Here is an 18,441-nt window from a genome sequence, read left to right as displayed (position 1 = left end):
GAATATACTTCCAGCATTACCATCTTGGAACAACAGACACTTTTTTTTTAATTCGCTTAGTGGGGGGTGGAGTCGAACTGGGTCTGCTCAGCACAGCGGTCACTGATGGCCTACTGTAGCCTGCCCTGGGTGATGATGATGGAGAATTTGGTGGAATAAAGATTGGCAGGGGAAACCGAAGTACTTGGAGAAAACCAGCCCCAGCATCACTTTATCCACCACAAATCCCACTTGACAAGACCCGGGATCGAACCCAGGCCACTGCGGTAGGAAGCCAGCGACTAATTGCTTGAGCTATTGCGTGGCCACAACAGACACTTAGTATGATAATTTGAGTTCCACTGCTGATTAGGAGTCCAGACATTCATACACAACACCACTTTGTAAAAGTAAAATAAAGTAAAGTAAGACAACAAACTGGAATTTTTAAGGGCGGAAAAATTCAGGGAACAAGTCCTCCGGGAGGGACTTTAAGCCGTGGGTCCTGTGTCGTAGCTTTACGGCACGTAAAAGAACCTCATATCTCCGAAGGAGGTCACTGAGCCAAATTCAGTCCAACAGTAGTATCTAATGCCTCTGAGAGATGGGGGAAGCATTATTGATACCGCCAAGCCAGTAGAGGCCGAACTCGCTGGCTCGGTCGGGACTGATGGTACGCACCAATATCGGTAGGGTATAGAGACTGGTAGAATATCATAGAGGGAAGCACAATGGACCAATACTGGTCTAAGTGCATGGGGAAACCCACCCTCTCCAATAACTAACTAACTAAGACAACAAACGCATTACCTTGTTAACAATGATAGCACCACTCTTATCCATATCCACACCTGATCCATCAAGGAATTTTGTGGCTGGTGAAGATCCTATTCCAAGCACACATATGTCAGCTGGTAGAGTGCTGCCATCTGCGAGCTCCACCTGACTCACTGTATCACCTGAAGGACCTGCCAGGAAGCGAGCCACTCCTGATTGCATTTTGAACAAAACATTCTTCTCCTTGAACAGGGCCATTAGGCGGGCTCCAATCTCTTCTCCCAGAACTGCACGGAACGGAACAGTATCTCTACCAATCACAGTCACTGACTTTGCTTTCTCCACACAAGATGCAGCAGCTTCCATGCCTGAAACAAAGCAACAGCATGGGATCAATATCTTCATTACATTTCTGAATAAAAATATATCAATCACCTTTTCAGGTTGTTCCTGGCAAAGCCAGTTCAGTTTTGTGAGAAACAATTTTAACTACTGTACATATTATGCTAAATTCTTCCGTAACACTTTACCTGGTAATGGACTATCCATTAAATATTCCTATGCAAAGCTATTTATAACAATTTTTCTCTCACTCTAGAATTAATATACAGAGGGAATTCTTGGAAGAACTTCCAATGCCTACTTTCTTTCAAATGTTTCAGCTGACAAAGTGAGACTCCCAAGAACTACATAACAATCCTTTTGTGGGCACAATTTCCACAAGTACAAATACTTAATATTGTGGCACATAGACCCGTTGCTAAGCAATGATTCTGTAAACAGCAACTGTTTCTCGGCAACGGTTTGGTACACATGTTCCTGTTGCTAGGCAGCAGATTCTTAATAATGCAACAGTTGGACAAAACAATAAAAGAACTGTGTTTTCTATGTGGTCTGTGTCAAGATGTTATAAGCAAAGGACAAAGTTAGTTGTCAGCTGAAAAATATAAGAGGCTTAAACTTGGCAGTGGTCAAGCTTACGACCGTTCAAGTGACTAGGCTGCCGTTGTAGCATAAGAAATTTTAAGATATGCATGCTCTGCTCTGTAAAGCCTGTACTGACAGAGGACTTGTGTGTAGTGCAAAAGCAAGAATTTTTCAATAACATGTTATATGTGAGAAATGTACACTTGATGAAAGGCCAAGCATATTCATAACAGACAAACCCATCTTCTCATCAGAGAGGATGTTACATAAGGACTTTTACCACAAGGGTTCATTTGGAGGAAAAAATCTCTGGTCGTGGGTCTCAAGACAAACTGACTGGCTGCAAACTGCCAGTCATAAAGTAACTCTGACTTTGACTTTGTTGTCAGATGAATTCTGTATGGGAGGCTGTGAAGAAAACAGTCAGTTGCAAGAGTGCTCAGCTGTGAACAGAAGACTTTATGTGTGATATTTGTGTAATTCACTGGAACTATTATAGTTCCTATGTTAAAATCTGTTGTCAGGAAATGGCTAGTGTAAACTGTAATAGACTGAGGACAACAGTCTGTATGTGTGTCAGTAAAGTGTAGTCATGAGTCATGAATGTATACGTGGTAAATAAATTGAGCCACCAATCCAACACTGTCTACAGTCATACATACATGTGCAGTATATTAAATTTATCAGAGATAACTCCAAAGGTTTTAACTGACATATGTCTGTAATTACCGACACAGAAACAATATTTCAAACAGAATCTGCAGGTATGTATTTATTTATTTATAAGATCTATCTTCATCAAAATATCACATGCCTAACTCAAATAGTTCACTAGAGACTGATATGAAATAAAATGCTAAATGTACATTCTGCACAGCTGCCATGTTGTACGGCATAAACATCTCAGAGAAAGTTGCTTATTTTGATTACCACATAAAATTTCAGGTTTCTACATAAAGTGACAAAAGCATAAGTTTACATGGCTGCCATGATGATATTATTCAAGTAGGGAGATCTTTCATGGCATGATGTTCATATGAAGCTTCATGTATGTCAGTCAGTTGATTCAAAAGTTATTAACAGGAGACAGAAGTACAAAGATGATAGCCTTAAGCCAGCTTCTCTTATATATGAAGGCAAATGGCGAAAAATGAATAATTTGAGTCACCTGGGGGGGAGGCATGCCGTTTTATATAGAATAGAGGCAAAAGACTAAAATATGTTAAAAGATGCTGAGTTAATAAAATGTAAACTGACCAACAAATGATGCTCCAAGGATAACAATATTTTTCTCTGGGCCAAGTTGACCAGAAATACCATATGAGTCTTCTATTGTACGAACCACAAATATATTTTTTAGGTCTGCTCCAGGAATGGGGGGTCGACGTGCACTGCAGAACAAATAAAATATATCACACTTCTGTAAATACAGCATGAAGTACACAAACCGTTAATTACAAGATTGATTTGAATAAGCAAAAGTAAAATTATGAAATGTATCAAATACTGTTTCTCTGTAGGATGTAAGGCTATAAGTTATGGCTGCTAACAATAAGTTCAAAATGTTTCATTTTTTTGCATTTTATCTGAAAGCATAAAGATTAAAATGCATAAAATGGTAATTTTACCTATTTCCAAGATGGAGTTAATTAATGTAACAGACATACATGGACTATGATATTTAAGAACAAGGTTCTTAGCAAGACATATGAACATATGAGAAATGAAGCAACAAATGACCGGTAAAAACTACACAATGAGGAGAATCATAAATTGTACCCTTTATCCAATTCTGTCAGGGTGACAAAGGCATGATGGATGTGAGGGGCAAGATGTAGAATGCATGGGGATATAAGAAATACATACAAAGTTCTTGTTGGGAAACCTTGGAAAATGTTACTTGGAAGAGTGGCCTGATTTGGAATGTAACATTACAGTGGCTCTTTTACAAAATTATTACAAAGCTGTGGAATGAATTCCACTCACTCAGGATGGGGTCTGATGGTACTACTTTTGTGGACACAATGATAAGACATTCAGGTTCCTCAGAAAACAAGGAATTTCTTGATCAACTAAATAAATACGAACAGCTTAATTAAGATCCTGCACCATGTGGTCTTGCTTCCGTCTCAGAAGGGTTTAAGTCACTGTGTATGTACTGATGATGGCATGGAATTAGGTGTCATGAAGGTGTGGTGGCTTGCAACAGTGTGATTATTTAAAACCTTCATGAGACTTGCCCAACTGGTTAAAAAATTATTACAGACAAGCAGACACAAATATACAAACATAGTATTGTAACGTGTCTGGAGTAGATACCTCCATGGAAACGCAATAACAATGGGCCACTGCACAGGAAGTGCAGAAGCAATTAACGCGTTTCTCCCGGAGATGAACAACAGAAGGCCGTTGAGTACCAACGGATGAGACGAAACACGTTACCGCCATAATCTATAGAGATCGTTCCCGAAGCAACGGAATGCTGAACACACGGGATCGAACCTTGGCGAGAGGTGTCCTCGATTGAGTCTGCATGACCCATATATAAGCAGAGCTTAGGACATGTACTAGATTATTATTATTAGAGAACCGAGGGTCAAACATTGAGGCAAAAGCCAATTAATACTACAGCTGATAACAATTGTAAAGAGTGTAAGAGTGAATATTCAATAAAGATTCGCTGAATCCGAGACCCACGTGAATTCATTTGTTGCGTGACATACCCAACATGTGACAGTATCATGATTTTACAAGCATTAGTTTCTTTCTAAAAACACAGACGTTTAAGAACTCATAAAACAATTATATATCAAAATTCACTACTCACTCTGAACCAGTGCCTAAGAAGACAGCATCATACTTCAGTTCGTTTCCAGAGCTAAGTTTCAAAACCTTTGCTTCAGGATTTAAGCCAATGACTTCTGTGCCAGTCAGTACCTCTATTCCATGTTCCTGAAAACAAGAAGAATTGCTTGTCAATTATACTGTCACATGTAGGGGAGTACACGTGACAAAAATAACAGGTTCTACATCAGATGATTGGATTTATTGGCACATTGGTTACAATATTTGTTCATTACAATCACTACAGTGTTATCACTATCGTACTTTCTACTGTATAGTGCATAGTGTGATTAAAATACATAATAAGGACAGAATATATGTTTGCAAATGAAAACAAATTAATTTCAATATCAACAAATCTGGTCAGTGATAAACTAATGTCAATATTAGCCAATTAGCATTTACACTGTTAAGTCTTACAAGGTTTGGACATTTATTTCCATTGCTAACAAATCTTGTTTTCTTCCAGTTCACCGTGCATATTATGAGATGCTTGTATGTTACACTAATTTTAATTCCAGTTCTGTTTACAAATATTTGTGAATTTGTTGAGTGAGTCTTGTTTCAGTCTGAGTCAACTGTGACTCATTCAGATTTGCACTACTAATGATGTCAAATGGGGGCATGAGGTTGCGTAGATGGTTGAGGCACTGTGCTACAAGCTGGAAGGTCATGGGATTGAATCCTGATGAGGTGGAGTTTTGCAATTTACCTAAACCTTCCAGCCACAATATGGCCCTGGGTCAACTCAGCCTCTAACAGAAATGAGTACCAGGAATCTTCCTGGGGGTAAAGGGTGGTTGGTGTGTAAGGCTGACAACCTCACTGCCTTCTATGAGCCGACTGTCTAGATAATGTGGGAACCTCAACATCTCACAACCCTATGGGCCTCCATGGCCTGTTACAGGGATACTTTTACTTTTTTTTCACTGATGTCAAACATTATACATCAGGTATTAACATAAATGACCCACCTTATAGAAACTGGCAGTTCGGAAGGTAATACTGTCTAGTTTAACATCTAAAGCCTTGCTTGTTTTAACACGGTCATAAGGCAAAGCTTGTTCCTTGCAGACAAACACAATTCGTCCTCTGAAACCCTCTTGGCGTAGGGTCTCCACACAAGATGCACCTGCAGGTCCTGTATGAGCCCAGGATCAAAGTTTAGAAGGAACATATAAAATAAAGCTCTTTTTATTGTTGGGATATAGTTCCTTTTTTAAGAGATCACAGAAAAATGTGACACATATCTTATTTCAGCAATGATAAAGTAGCCAGACAAATTTATTTGTCTCACAGCTGTCAACATTAGTGAGATGACACATACTGGAACACATGATTGCACATGTCATAAATACTGTGAAATATTTTTTGCAGTAGCAATGTTTTATTAAATCACCATTTCCTTCCTTTAACAAAAAATGGGTGAAATATATTTACAACAGAGAAGAAGCATTAAATTATACAGCATAGGCTATGCGTTATGAAACTTTGAGCAGTCAAGGATAAGGAAAGATAAATACAGCACCTGCTGCCAGAAAAATTAAGAATGGACTCAAAGAAGAAAAACTGATTATGGCTTGACTGGGATATAATGCCATGTAAGCTGTCAAAAGTCAACCATCATTTTGGAAGAACACATCGTCTCCATCTTTAGGGCTGAAGAGCAAGTCAGGTAAGAAACCAGCTCAAAGATGCGAGCAATATGTTCCCCAAAAAGCAGTTCTGCCTAAGTCATGCTGTTTTCTTGCTTGGCTTACTCTTCAACCCTGAAGTTGGAGGCGATATGTTTATCTGAAAAGTAAGTTGACTTTCTAAAGCCTGCACAGAATTACAGCCCTATGGTTTGCAGTAATTCTTGCATCCTTTGCCACTTACTGTATAATGCAGGCCGCACCATAGCTCAAGCGGTTAGTTGCTGGCTTCCCATGGCGGCGGCCCGGGTTCGATCCCAGAAAGTAGGATTTGTGGTGGACACAGTGGCGGTGGGGCAGGTTTTCTCCAAGTACTTCGGTTTACCCTGCCAATCTTCATTCCACCAATTGCTCCACAATCATCCTCACCTATCATCTGGGGCTGGTACAATAGGCCAGAAGTGGCCGCAGTACAAGGGACTTAGTCCCACCCCACTAGCAATAAAAAAAATACTGTATAATGCCATTTCATAATCTAGCTTTTATAAGTGAAATTTTGTATACAAATTCCATTCATACAATAAACTGATGCAACAAGATTTAACAGGAAGGAGGAGCAGTAGGAGGGAAAGGAAATGACTGAAACTCACCTCCACCAACGACAACAAAAGTAGTGCCAACTGTCCTGTCTCTTGAAACCATGTCCTTAATCCTCTTGCTGGATTTCACCTCTGCCTTCTTGGCTCTCACTTTGACACCTCCTCCATCCTGGACCTCTACCTGATAACAAGGTAAACTGTCCAGTCCTGGGAAGTCCTCAATATCTCCTGCAGACAGATATAATAGTATCTGCAGTCATTCAGAACTCTCTGGTAATGACATGATATTTTTCCCTCCATCAGATCAACCACAATTCAGAGATAAACCATAAGCAATGTACATGTACATACTCAACTGTACATCCACGCGTGCTCACTCACTGTGGCCAGAGTTCTTCTTTCTCAGTACATAAAGCAGATATATTAAAGTGAGAATACGTTCTGAGACCTGACAATGTGTAATCTGTGCAAAAGTAGCACTACAGTTCCATACCAGGGTGTAAACTACTAAGGAAGGTGTCCCCCCCCTCCAGGTCTGCAATGCTGTTAGCACATGAATAAATGCAATTATGGCCCCGACCTGAGTTTATGTAAAAGATCTGAAGTGGATATCAACTATCATGGTTCCCAGTTTGGACAATTGTTAAAACAGCACACAATAACATGAAGGCAGTCTTAAACAGCAGTTCTACTTTTGCAACAACCTTTTTCTTTTCTTCTATAAAAGAGAAGAAAAAAAAAGTACTTAAGACAACAAAAGGGAAGGACTTAATTTAAGCTTAGGTCTAATCAACATATGTATATCCTGAAAACCTTGGCATGTTTACCTGTGACTGTGTTGAAGCAAGCTCCATGCCAAGGACAACGGACCCTCCCATTACCCAGCACCCCAGTGTGAAGAGGAGCCCCATAATGGGTACATTTGGAACCTATTGCTGATAATTTCCCATTCTGTTTCACTAGAAGAATTTTTCCTGCATCCCCAAGTTCAAATGACTTCATCCTAAGGTGGCAACAGACGAAAGACATAATTACTTAATGCACTCAACAAGTACTATCATTACAATAACTGACTAATAAACCACAAGTATATGGGGCAGAGTCCTTCTTGATAAGCTAATAGTTGCTCAGCTGGTCAAATGCAATCCAAACACTCATTAAAATGTAAAAAACAGACTGTCACTCCTTTTGATCCTGTGCCAAATGAATCCAGTTCACATAATTATATCATGTTTCTGATATTAGATTCTCAAGAACTCTGTTCCATTGAGTTAATTATTCTAAGAACACATTTTAATTACATAATAGCATATTAAATATTTTAGTTAATTTCAAGAAAAAATTTTAGTATAGAAGCTAAACTTACTCATTTTCCTGTATGTCTGATTCTTGACATACAATGGCCTCCACATAGTCATCATTTGATGACTTCATCTTGCCTGAAAATAAACAAAACACAAATTCCAGTAAAAGTTAATATTATGCCACAAATGCCCCATCACTTTCCTTACTCTGTGCTGGAACACACAGAGATCGATTGTGTCTGTACACAATACAATTCTCAAATGAAAATTCCCCATCACTTTCTTTACTCTGTGCTGGAACAGACAGAGATGGCTTGTCTGTACACAATACACTTCTCAAATGAAAATGCCCCATCACTTTCTTTACTCTGTGCTGGAACACACAGAGATGGCTTATCTGTACACAATACAATTCTCAAATGAAAATGCCCCATCGCTTTCCTTACTCTGTGCTGGAACACACAGAGATGGATTGTGTCTGTACACAATACAATTCTCAAATGAAAGACTGTCTGAATATCAAGGCACAAAAATATTACTTGATTCTTGGTAGCAACAACTGTGCAGCTGAGCAAAGGGACTGAGGCCCAATATGAGGAGGGGGGGGGGCTGCAGGCATAAACAAGGTGCTGACAATTCTAATATTAAAATCACAGGTAATCAATAAGCACATAAAATTAAACTGCATATTAAAAGACACAAAAAAATTATCTTCTGCTATAAATGATTCATCTAGAACAGGCATGTTCAACGCGTCGATTGCGGGATGATTTTTGCTCAATCTCATAGGCCTATTAGGAAATTATACGTGAAAAGCATGTAAATTCACGTGTAATATAATATAATTATATTTAGATTTTGAAGGCAAAATACGCATTAAAGTAGTCTGTACTTTCAATGTATGTTACTTTTACAACAAACATGTGTCATGTTATTTTTAGCAATATTTTTGCTTAAAGCGAGGTATGACAGTAGGAGGGGGTGGTAGATCATTGGCAGTTTTGACACCAATAAGTCGATCACAACCTGTCTGAAGTTGGACATGCCTGATCTAGAACAATCTGATGAGAAAACTGTAATTGAAAATTTTTCCACAACATTCCCTGGCTACGTTGTTATTTCAATTTAATACATTCAACATTTTTTCAGTTTTTCTTTTCAATCTTTCCCACGCATTTTGGCTTTGTAAAGCCAAGCTCTGTATTCTCCTTAGGCCCATGTACCAGGGGGAGTGTTCTGAATATCAACTGGAGTTATGCATCTAACATAAACAGACTGCTATATTGCCAGTAAGTTAATAACATATTAAATATAACACTATAAGAAAGCATGCTGTAATTCCATGATTTGTATGGACACATTAAGTATGTTCTTATTTTTGTGACCACCTCTATTGTCTAGTGGTCATATTTCTTGGGTTCGATTTCCGGTGCTACCAGATTTTCTGAGAAGTAGTGGGTCTGGAACAGGGTCCACTCAGCTTTGTGAGGATAACTGAGGAGCTACCTGAATGGAAAAGTAGCGGCTCTGGTCTAGAAAACCGAGATGCAACACCCTCTATCCGCAAAAGCTGTCATTAACTTTGCCAACAAGTGGCGGTCGCTTGGTAGGTATGGTTCGCTTGCGGACTAAACACTATGGAGTTCTTTTTTAATTACATTACATTTTAGGAACAGACTAATCCAACATGCCTTAACTTCATAGAAATGAAATTTGATGGAGGATGTAACTGTAACCCATACCAAGTCCACTTCTGTCCCTACAAGAAAAGGAAAATTCCGCCTAATTTCAACAGGGAAGGTCAATGTGAAATTACTGACATATATCACATAGTTTAAAAGCAATTAGGATTTCTGAATGGTTAATAATTTACACATTCTGCCTGACACTAAGCTTTCATATCAAAACTAAACTAAAAAAAAAATTAAAATAAAAGGTTATCTCAGCAGTGGTCTTATGGGGAGTTCCAATTTCTGGCATATAATGCTGCGTAGTTCAGTGAAAGCAGATGTTTCAGAAGAACATACTGGTTCCATCTTCTGGGTCAAAGAGTTAGCCAAGTAAGAAACCAGTATGAAGCAGGCAACAAGCAGAGCTCTGAATGCTGGGTTTTTCCTTTCCTTACTCTTCTCAGTCCATGAAGATGGGACGGTGTTCCCCCAAAACGCTGGTTGACTTTCAGACTACAGTCTTACATTCCAAAAGACAAAATTTTTGTTTAAAATCAAAGGTCTTTTTTTTAAATTCTCCAAACCACACCTCTTTTCAACGTTTCACAGGACAGCCAGCCAGAATCATAGATATGGGGGGGAAAAAATTCATTTTGGATTACATACTACACAGAATTCTTTGTAAGCTGGCTCAGGTTCTGTTCAACATATCACAAGAATAACAGAAATGTCAACAACAGTCCCACCAATCACCCACCGCATAAATAAATACATGAAGGTAAAACTGACCACATATTTAAATAAGTGCCATGACATAAAGACATATGGTAGAAGAGAGGTATATCTTAACCTCAGCACTAGTTGGAGATGGGTGGTCAGCCTCATGCTTCATGCTTCAGCTGCTTACTTCCAGGAAAGAGTTCCCAGTACCCTCTGGAAAGTAGGTTGGGTGGGCCCCAGAGGTGGCCTAACCACTGTGAAGAAGAGAAAAATATCTTGCCCCTGCCAGGAACTGAACCCAATTTCTTTAGTTGTCAAGCCCATACCTTGGTTGCTATCTCACTGAACTACCCTGGCTCCTAAAAAAAAAAATTATGCAAATGGGAACAAAACAAAATTATATACAATATGTTGCTATTCATTTTTAATACTGCCTACACTTAATTTTCACTTTAGTGAATATAATTTTGTATTGCTATACCTATTAAAAGTAAAAAGTAAAGGTATCCCTGTAACAGGCAGGGGAGGCCCATAGTGATATGAGATGTTGAGGTTCCCACATTTTCTAGACAATCACCTCATAGATGGCAGCAAGGCTGTCAGCCCTACGCGCCGGCTGCCTTCACCCCCAAGAATATTCAAAGAATATTCCTGGTACTCATTTCTGTTAGAGGCTGAGTCGACCCCAGGGCCATAGTACGGCTGGAAGGATTATGTAAATTGAAAAAATCCAATGATCTCATTGGGACTTGAACCTGTGACCTTCTGGCTTGTAGCATAGTGCCTCAACCAACTATGCTACCACGTGCCCCCTTTGCTATACCCATTAATATATTTAAACTATTTATGTATTGTCTTAGTTATGTAGTTAGTATCCATATACACTTACATAAATTATTTTAATATTTTGTTTTCTGTTTTGCAATATGTATTTCAGACCTCACCATCCTCAACTAATTAAAATTCAAAATCACAATAATTTCATGTACATATATATATAAATCTTAGACTTTAAAAAATGTATATAAAAAGAACAGCAAAGTATTTACAGTGGAAGATAAGCTACACGAGACAATCTCCTAAGAATAGCTCTTTACACTCTAAACCTGATAAGTCACTCATTCATAATGGATTAGTTTGTGATAAAATGTCCTCATGACAATGAAAAAATCAAGATGGCAAAATTCTCTGACTGCATGAGTGCTAAATTGTACCATAGTCCACAAGACTACAATATAGACTTTCCCTACCATGACAACCTAAAATCTTACATAAATATATATGTAGATTTACAGGTACTTATTATTGAGTGATTTGAATAGTTTTAAGATTTACCACATTAGCACATCCACAGCCTCCAGGTTTGCTTATGGGCCCACTAAGTAATGCTGAGTTATGTAATGGGAGCTACAAGGATAGAGAAGGGTTCAGCTGGAAGTTGGAAAGGAGAAACTCAACAAAAATTAAATGCTGATACTGTACTTAACATATCACTAATCTACTTAAGAAAGTTTTATCTCCATCACAAATTGTTTAATTTAAAACTAAGGTGGTCAAGTATGCATAACATTCCTCATAAAAATGTATATCACATCAAAAACTGTTTTTGACAGATTTATAAATATGAAGAGAATGACAGTAGGAAAAGGGTGAAACTCTCCCTTTAATCAAACACCATGCCATTAAGACATATGGCAGAGCAGAGATACAGCATTCTTAACCTCACCATTAGATGGTGGTGAGTGGTCAGCTCCACGTCCCAGCTGCTTTATCCTGCCGAGGAAGGAACCCTGATACCAACTGGACAGGAGGCTGGGAGAACCCAAGAACTGATCTGGCTACTGTGGTAAGCTAAAGGTAGAGCTTTCGCTTTACATAATTAATTAAGCACCATACCACGAAGATGTATGGGGAGTGAAGATATAGCTCCACGCATTATTAACCTTGGTACTAGATGGAGGTGAGTGGTCAGCTTCATGCCTCTGTCACCTTATACTCAGGGAACAGCTCACAATACCAAGTGGACAGCAGGCTGGGTGGGCCCCAGAGCCTGTCTGAATATTGTGGAGAAGAGAAAAATCTCTTGCCCCTGCTGGAAACTGAACCGCAGCTACCCCGCTATCCAGCCATATCCACTTGCTATACCAACTGAGCTATCCTGACTCATGCTTTGTTCACTATGGAGAAGAAATGAACCTCTGCCCTTGCCATGTTAATAAGGCACATGGCTTGGGTTGTACATATGTTTCATGCAAGAAATGTTTTTGAGAAATTTCTTTAAATGGTACAGAATCACTACGGTCACTGTTAAGCACTCATTTCTCCATGTACTTCATTACAGAAGAGGTCAAACTATAGTCTGAAGTGCAATGCAAACCTGACCGGACAATGGGTATGACATGATCTGCAGAATTTAAAGATTTAGAAGCCAATACATGCAAAATGCTTTGCTGTCATACAAACAAATTCATTATTCATTTTCTATATGATACAGAAGCCCTTTTTCATTTATGTGTATTGTTTTCCAGTTGTCACAAAGCAAATGCAAGCAGCACAGCACTCAGAACTCCCTTGTCATTTTATATAAAATTTAATAATTCAAAGCATGACCATTTCAGGCATAGTTTAAACTGAATTACCATAGACTGTACATTTTGCACTGTGTGATAACTTCTGCACACCACAGACTGTGACCTTCTGGCTTATGTATCTTGAAGAGACTATGTATCTTGAAGAGAACTAAACTATTAACAGGATAAGGGTGTGATGAAATGTCCTTACAAAAAATAGGACTGACAGTCTTTTAAAAATGACACTGGAGCAATTCTATCTTCAATGAAAGTATTATTTTATCAGATAAGTATTACTGTCACAATGTACTGCTCCTATACGTGTCATTACTGTACATAAACTGGAAGCCAGGATAGTGACTAACTATGGGCTGGATGACAAAGGGGTCAGGGTTCGAATCCCAGTAGGGTCAAGAATTTACTTTTCTTCATATTGTCCTGACCAGCTCTGGGGTCCACCCAACCTCCTATCCAATGGATACTGGGGACTCCTTCCCCAGGGTAAAGCGTCTGGGGTATGAAGCTGACCACTCACCTCCAGCTAGTGCCTAGGTCAAGAAAATGTGGCTCTATACATCCACTCCCCCATATGCCTTCATGGCACAATACTTAATTAGTTAAGCACAGGGACAACTTTACCTTTTTACCATTTACTGTACATAAACCAAAGGATTATCCAAACAAACGTACCTCAGGTAAATGAAACAAGTGTTGTCTGAGTGAAGTACTGTGATTGGTTCTGCTGGGACCTTCACTGCACTCAGAGACATGTCCAGTTACAAGTTCCTTAATGTTTTACACTTTCCACATTCACAGATTTAAATCACATGTCTGAAGAGATATTTTAACGTTACTGATACTTACCTTTCTTATTAGAAACCTTCATTGTTTTAGAGCTTGAGGAACCCATGGTGCTTATGGTAAGTTGAGCAGCGTTTGTTCGCCAAACTGAATCTGCTAATCAACCACAAGACTCTTTATCAGCCGGCTTCTCATAATAGTATCTACTCAAGAGGGGCCTTGAGATAAAATAAATTAGGTGCTGATATCTTGAGAATCAAAATTATGCAAGGCTAACACAATTTTGCAACAATGACACATGGCAGTAGTTTGCAAATCAGCAACAGTTAAGTTGTGGCTTAAAACAGAACTCCTTTCTGCATAAAATTCCATATTGTATAGTGCCTTTCACTTTTATCTTCCGGACATATCTCTTTCAGAAAATGAATGGAAACATAAAAACATACACTCTGAAAGACAAATTTAAAATGTTTGTTTTATAGTAAAAGAAATGTGATGCATAAGCAGACATAATCCGGTCTTGTGCCAACTCCTTAAATCTTTGCCATATGACTGGAACCCAAATTTTCTGATGCTAACCAACCTACTATTTTCTGTATCTTTCAAATTAGTTCGAAACCACCTTACATTTCAATATGTTAAGCATGGCACAGGGTTTTGGATATACTACTCTTCACTACATTAAATGCAGCAATGTGATAATTTGGGGGGAGAGGGGTCTTCCTGACACTATCAGTATCCAGACTATACAGCATCAAGTAGTTGGATGTCACTGAATAATGAATTGGAGAGGATTTGGAAGGAAACAGACATGGCCTGATCAAGGTACCATCCTGGCATTTGCCTGGAGGGATTAAAAAAATCATGAAAACTTAAGTCAGGATACCTGGGTCCTCGTTAAGATTCGAATCAAGCTCCTCCCAAATATAGGTTTGGAATGTTACCCCTAAACCAACCTGCTTGGTAGCAAAGATAACAAGTGAATAAATTCTATGTATCATCACTGGTAAAGATGAAGCATACTTTGAAATTACATATTTGTCAGGGTAATTAAGTCAAAGTGCTTCTTATAACAGATTGCACCTGTCATTTTGAAGGAGTAAACAAGAGTTGGTGGGAAACCTTTTTGGAAGCATCCATGTTAAAAATATCAAGGAGACTGAAAAGTAGAATTAAAATGGATGTTAGAGAAAGGGACATGATTCTTGGGTTACCAATATCTTTTCAAGTATATAGCACTGAACGATCACTGTGAATGATAAACTGCCAAGATATAAAAGCACTTAAACCAAGTGACTACTGCTGCTGCACTGATGGCTCTACTTTGTGCATTGCCTAAGGACGTGATTTTGGGCAGTGCATGTCTCAACTCTGAGATATGAGATAACAGTACCCACTCTCTAGTAAAAGAAAAAGACTGTTCTATACCAGTATTAATTCAAGATATTTAAACTAGCTTCAATACAAAATGTATGAAGGTCAGACTCATACTGGTGCCAATAACAATTTCCCTAACATAGATTGCTGTTTGTGCCATGAATAAGAATGGATCTGTAAAGCCACCACAGTTGGGATCTGTTTGTGTCAGATCACATCCGTACAATCTATTTTTTTAGACCTATTTTAATATTATCATCCCATTCACTTCTATTTTTGTATTAATACAGAGTCATCACTTGACAATCCAGTTATTCATCAAGGTCGATTTTCAAAACTACAGCTCAGTTAAATTTGTTGTTGAAATCGAGTCTGACTCTTATTAACTGTTTTTATATCCACACACTCTTTCATTTTTATATGCACAGAAGAAAATATTTAAAAGTATTAAAAACTATGGTGTTAATAATATACAGCAAACCTACCAGAAGTTATTCAGTTACTGGCACTCAGAACGTTATGTATCCGTGCAAGTTATAAATTGGTTGAGAAGAATGCATGCCAAGGTTGCTGGCGCAAATGACTTTCACAGAATGAACAATTCACTACTGTATATAATATTTCACCAATTTCTAAACGAATGCGCTTTCTCTTTCTACTGATATTTAAACGAGAGGTATGACAGAATCAACTGAGCTACACAATTTTTAAACTCTTTTATTATTTTTCGGGATACATACATAGCTCTAACATTGTGAACTTGCGGGCATTTACACAATGCAGTTTTCGTAAAGGAGAAAGGAAATCTCTTGCCCTCTGGGCTATTATACTCGTTGCAAAGAACATCACCTTGAGCAAACCTACTTCACAGAACGCAATGTCACTCACTCTGCGTCATGTGCCAGTAACGATTTTCAACTTTCTTATCATAACAGCGTACATGCACAGCTAAATTTCACAACTGTTGACGAAAATCCTCTTCCTTCGATACTCAGTGCATATGACATCTAACGCTTCTAACTGCGTGGATGAGGAGGAGGAGGAGGGCGTAACATAAACAGCTGATAACGCTCATTAGTATGTCTAATGATATAATTTATGTGCACTTATCTGTTCCACCGGAAGTTACACTGAACCAGTATTGCTGAATGTATGATATATAAAGGACTAAAATCAATGTCACTAAATTTTCTCTATCTATTACTGTTTGATTCGGCTGTAAAATAAAAACGTGCAACTCACCGTTCTTACGTGTTCTCGATTTCACCTCACATTTTTCGTCAACATTCGTACTGCGAATCTGTTCCGTACGACAAAATGATCAGAATCAGTCAGAATGTTAAACCGCTCGATGACGTCAAGACCGGTTATGGCGAATGATCCCTGAGTCACTGTACACAGATGTTTGTAACTTCTGTGCTTATAACTAATCAAAGAGAGCTTCTGGACCTTCTGGACCGCTCTGGACGCATTGAGTTAAAACGCTCCACATTTAAGTCCGGAAAAAACTATAAGGCACTTTATATCCAATTAGGTGTTCTAAAGAAACCACTAAAATTATGTTTGTTTCTTCTGGCGAAAGACTATCACATATATAAGTTTGCTACATCTATTGTCCAAACACTAAAAGTATTTTAGTCACGGATAATTCAGCTGTAACGTCATGTCCTTTAAAGGACCATGGTTTTGTACGAATAGCGTGTTTCTATACGGTCGGATATTAAGTTTCGGTGCAGTCTAACAAACACTGTTACGCAAATGTCTTGTAATTATGAAGCAGGGTTACACATTCTACGAACTGCAGTAACTTCATTTGATTTGAGGTTCTCACAACGGTGGCTATGGAGAGTTTTATTTTGTGGGTTATAACGTCGTGCAATCTAATAGAAGGCCGCGACATACCTCAAGCGGTTAGTCGCTTGCTTCCCATCGCGGCGGCCCGGGTTCAATCCCGGATTTTTTAATGGTATATAGCTAATGCTTAGATGACAGGATCAAGGAAAAAGGACATGGAGGTCACTTTTTATGTCATAGTTAGAAGAACAATAGAGAATAAAAAATATATATGACGGCATACCTATGTATGGCATCGCCAGTGAATTTGTTATTATCAGTCATTAAGCTGAAAAGAACAGGTTTCTTTCATTGTATATAGCTAATGCTTAGATGACAGGATCAAGGAAAAAGGACATGGGATTTGTGGTGGACAAAGTGGCGCTGGGGCAGGTTTTCTCCGAGTACTTCGGTTTCCCCTGCTAGTCTTCATTGCACCAATTGCTCCACAATCACCCTCACCTATCATCTGGGGCTGGTACAATAGGCCAGAAGTGGCCGCAGTACAAGGGACTTATTCCCACCTCACTAGCAATAAAAAAAATCTAATAGAAGTTCACCCACCCGTCGATGGAACGTACTGCCTCCCGTTTTCAGGGTAAAGAGTAAGCCCGAATAAGCCACCCTGGATATCAGCGTGGAACAGGAGGCAAGATGTTCCAGCAGAAAGTTGGTTGACATTCACCGGATTAGACGAAACTTTTCAGGGACCACCCGTCATATTTTATACAAAGTGCACGTGTTTTATGTATGAAATACTCTTTGTTTGGAGGTGGGACGCGTCGATGAGGATTCCAAAAAAACTTGTCAAAAGTCAGAAGCTGCACAGCTGCCGGAGCATTTCAGTTTTGACTTTAGGCTAAAACTGAACGTGAAAGGGCCGGGTAACGTGCAGGTAGAACAAAAAGCACTGCATAGGCGTACATGCACCCTGTGATTGTAACGTAATAGGGTGTGTATTAAAAAATGAACGAATGCTTAAAGTGTATCAGATTTGGTGATGACTGCGAAAAGATTCATAGCAGAAAACTGCCGTCGCCTGCTTTTAGGCATTGCGCAAATATTTAATGTATGGACTGAGGAAAGTTACAAAAACTCAGGGCAGTTCGTGTAGAAGGTTTCAGAGTCCAGAACGGATTCTGGGCTCCCTTGATAGCGACGTTATTACAGGAATAAATTCATGTGTCATCGTCTGATACAGAACAAACCACAATATAACAATTCACAATAAAATTTTCACATCTAATTTCGGTATGAATCCTCTGTATCAAATTCAATCAAAATTCTTCACACTATCTTGAGGGATGAAACATAACGGACGAATGCATGTAATCTCATTCTTATTCTTGGGCCCTGTATGGTAACTTTCATTCGTCTCTTAGTTAAATTATGCTTGCAAATGCTTT

General features: G+C 38.8%; 1 protein-coding gene across 12 annotated transcripts in view; it reads right to left on the bottom strand.

Annotated features, from left to right (window-relative positions):
• LOC111875717 (apoptosis-inducing factor 3) overlaps window positions 1–18,441 on the bottom strand; it is a 190,169-nt gene that overhangs the window by 2,999 nt on the left and 168,729 nt on the right. The window contains exons 1-9 of one of the 12 annotated variants that reach the window (XM_023872180.2): window positions 16,445–16,565; window positions 13,889–13,981; window positions 8,127–8,199; window positions 7,588–7,763; window positions 6,812–6,988; window positions 5,502–5,668; window positions 4,511–4,635; window positions 2,941–3,074; window positions 790–1,124 (exon numbers count right to left, since the gene is read on the bottom strand). In XM_023872180.2, the coding sequence (XP_023727948.1) occupies window positions 790–1,124; window positions 2,941–3,074; window positions 4,511–4,635; window positions 5,502–5,668; window positions 6,812–6,988; window positions 7,588–7,763; window positions 8,127–8,199; window positions 13,889–13,934 (1,233 nt within the window). In that variant the 5' untranslated portion in view covers window positions 13,935–13,981; window positions 16,445–16,565. Of the gene's footprint in view, window positions 1–789; window positions 1,125–2,940; window positions 3,075–4,510; window positions 4,636–5,501; window positions 5,669–6,811; window positions 6,989–7,587; window positions 7,764–8,126; window positions 8,200–13,888; window positions 13,982–15,687; window positions 15,915–15,942; window positions 16,327–16,444; window positions 16,566–18,441 lie in introns of those variants that run through there. The other 11 variants (XM_023872181.2, XM_023872177.2, XM_023872178.2 and 8 more) reach the window with 11 other exon arrangements.

The sequence above is a fragment of the Cryptotermes secundus genome, unplaced genomic scaffold (genome assembly GCF_002891405.2).
Source record: "Cryptotermes secundus unplaced genomic scaffold, Csec_1.0 scaffold590, whole genome shotgun sequence".
NCBI classification, from domain to species: domain Eukaryota; kingdom Metazoa; phylum Arthropoda; class Insecta; order Blattodea; family Kalotermitidae; genus Cryptotermes; species Cryptotermes secundus.
This window is presented reverse-complemented; position numbering and strand designations above follow the sequence as displayed.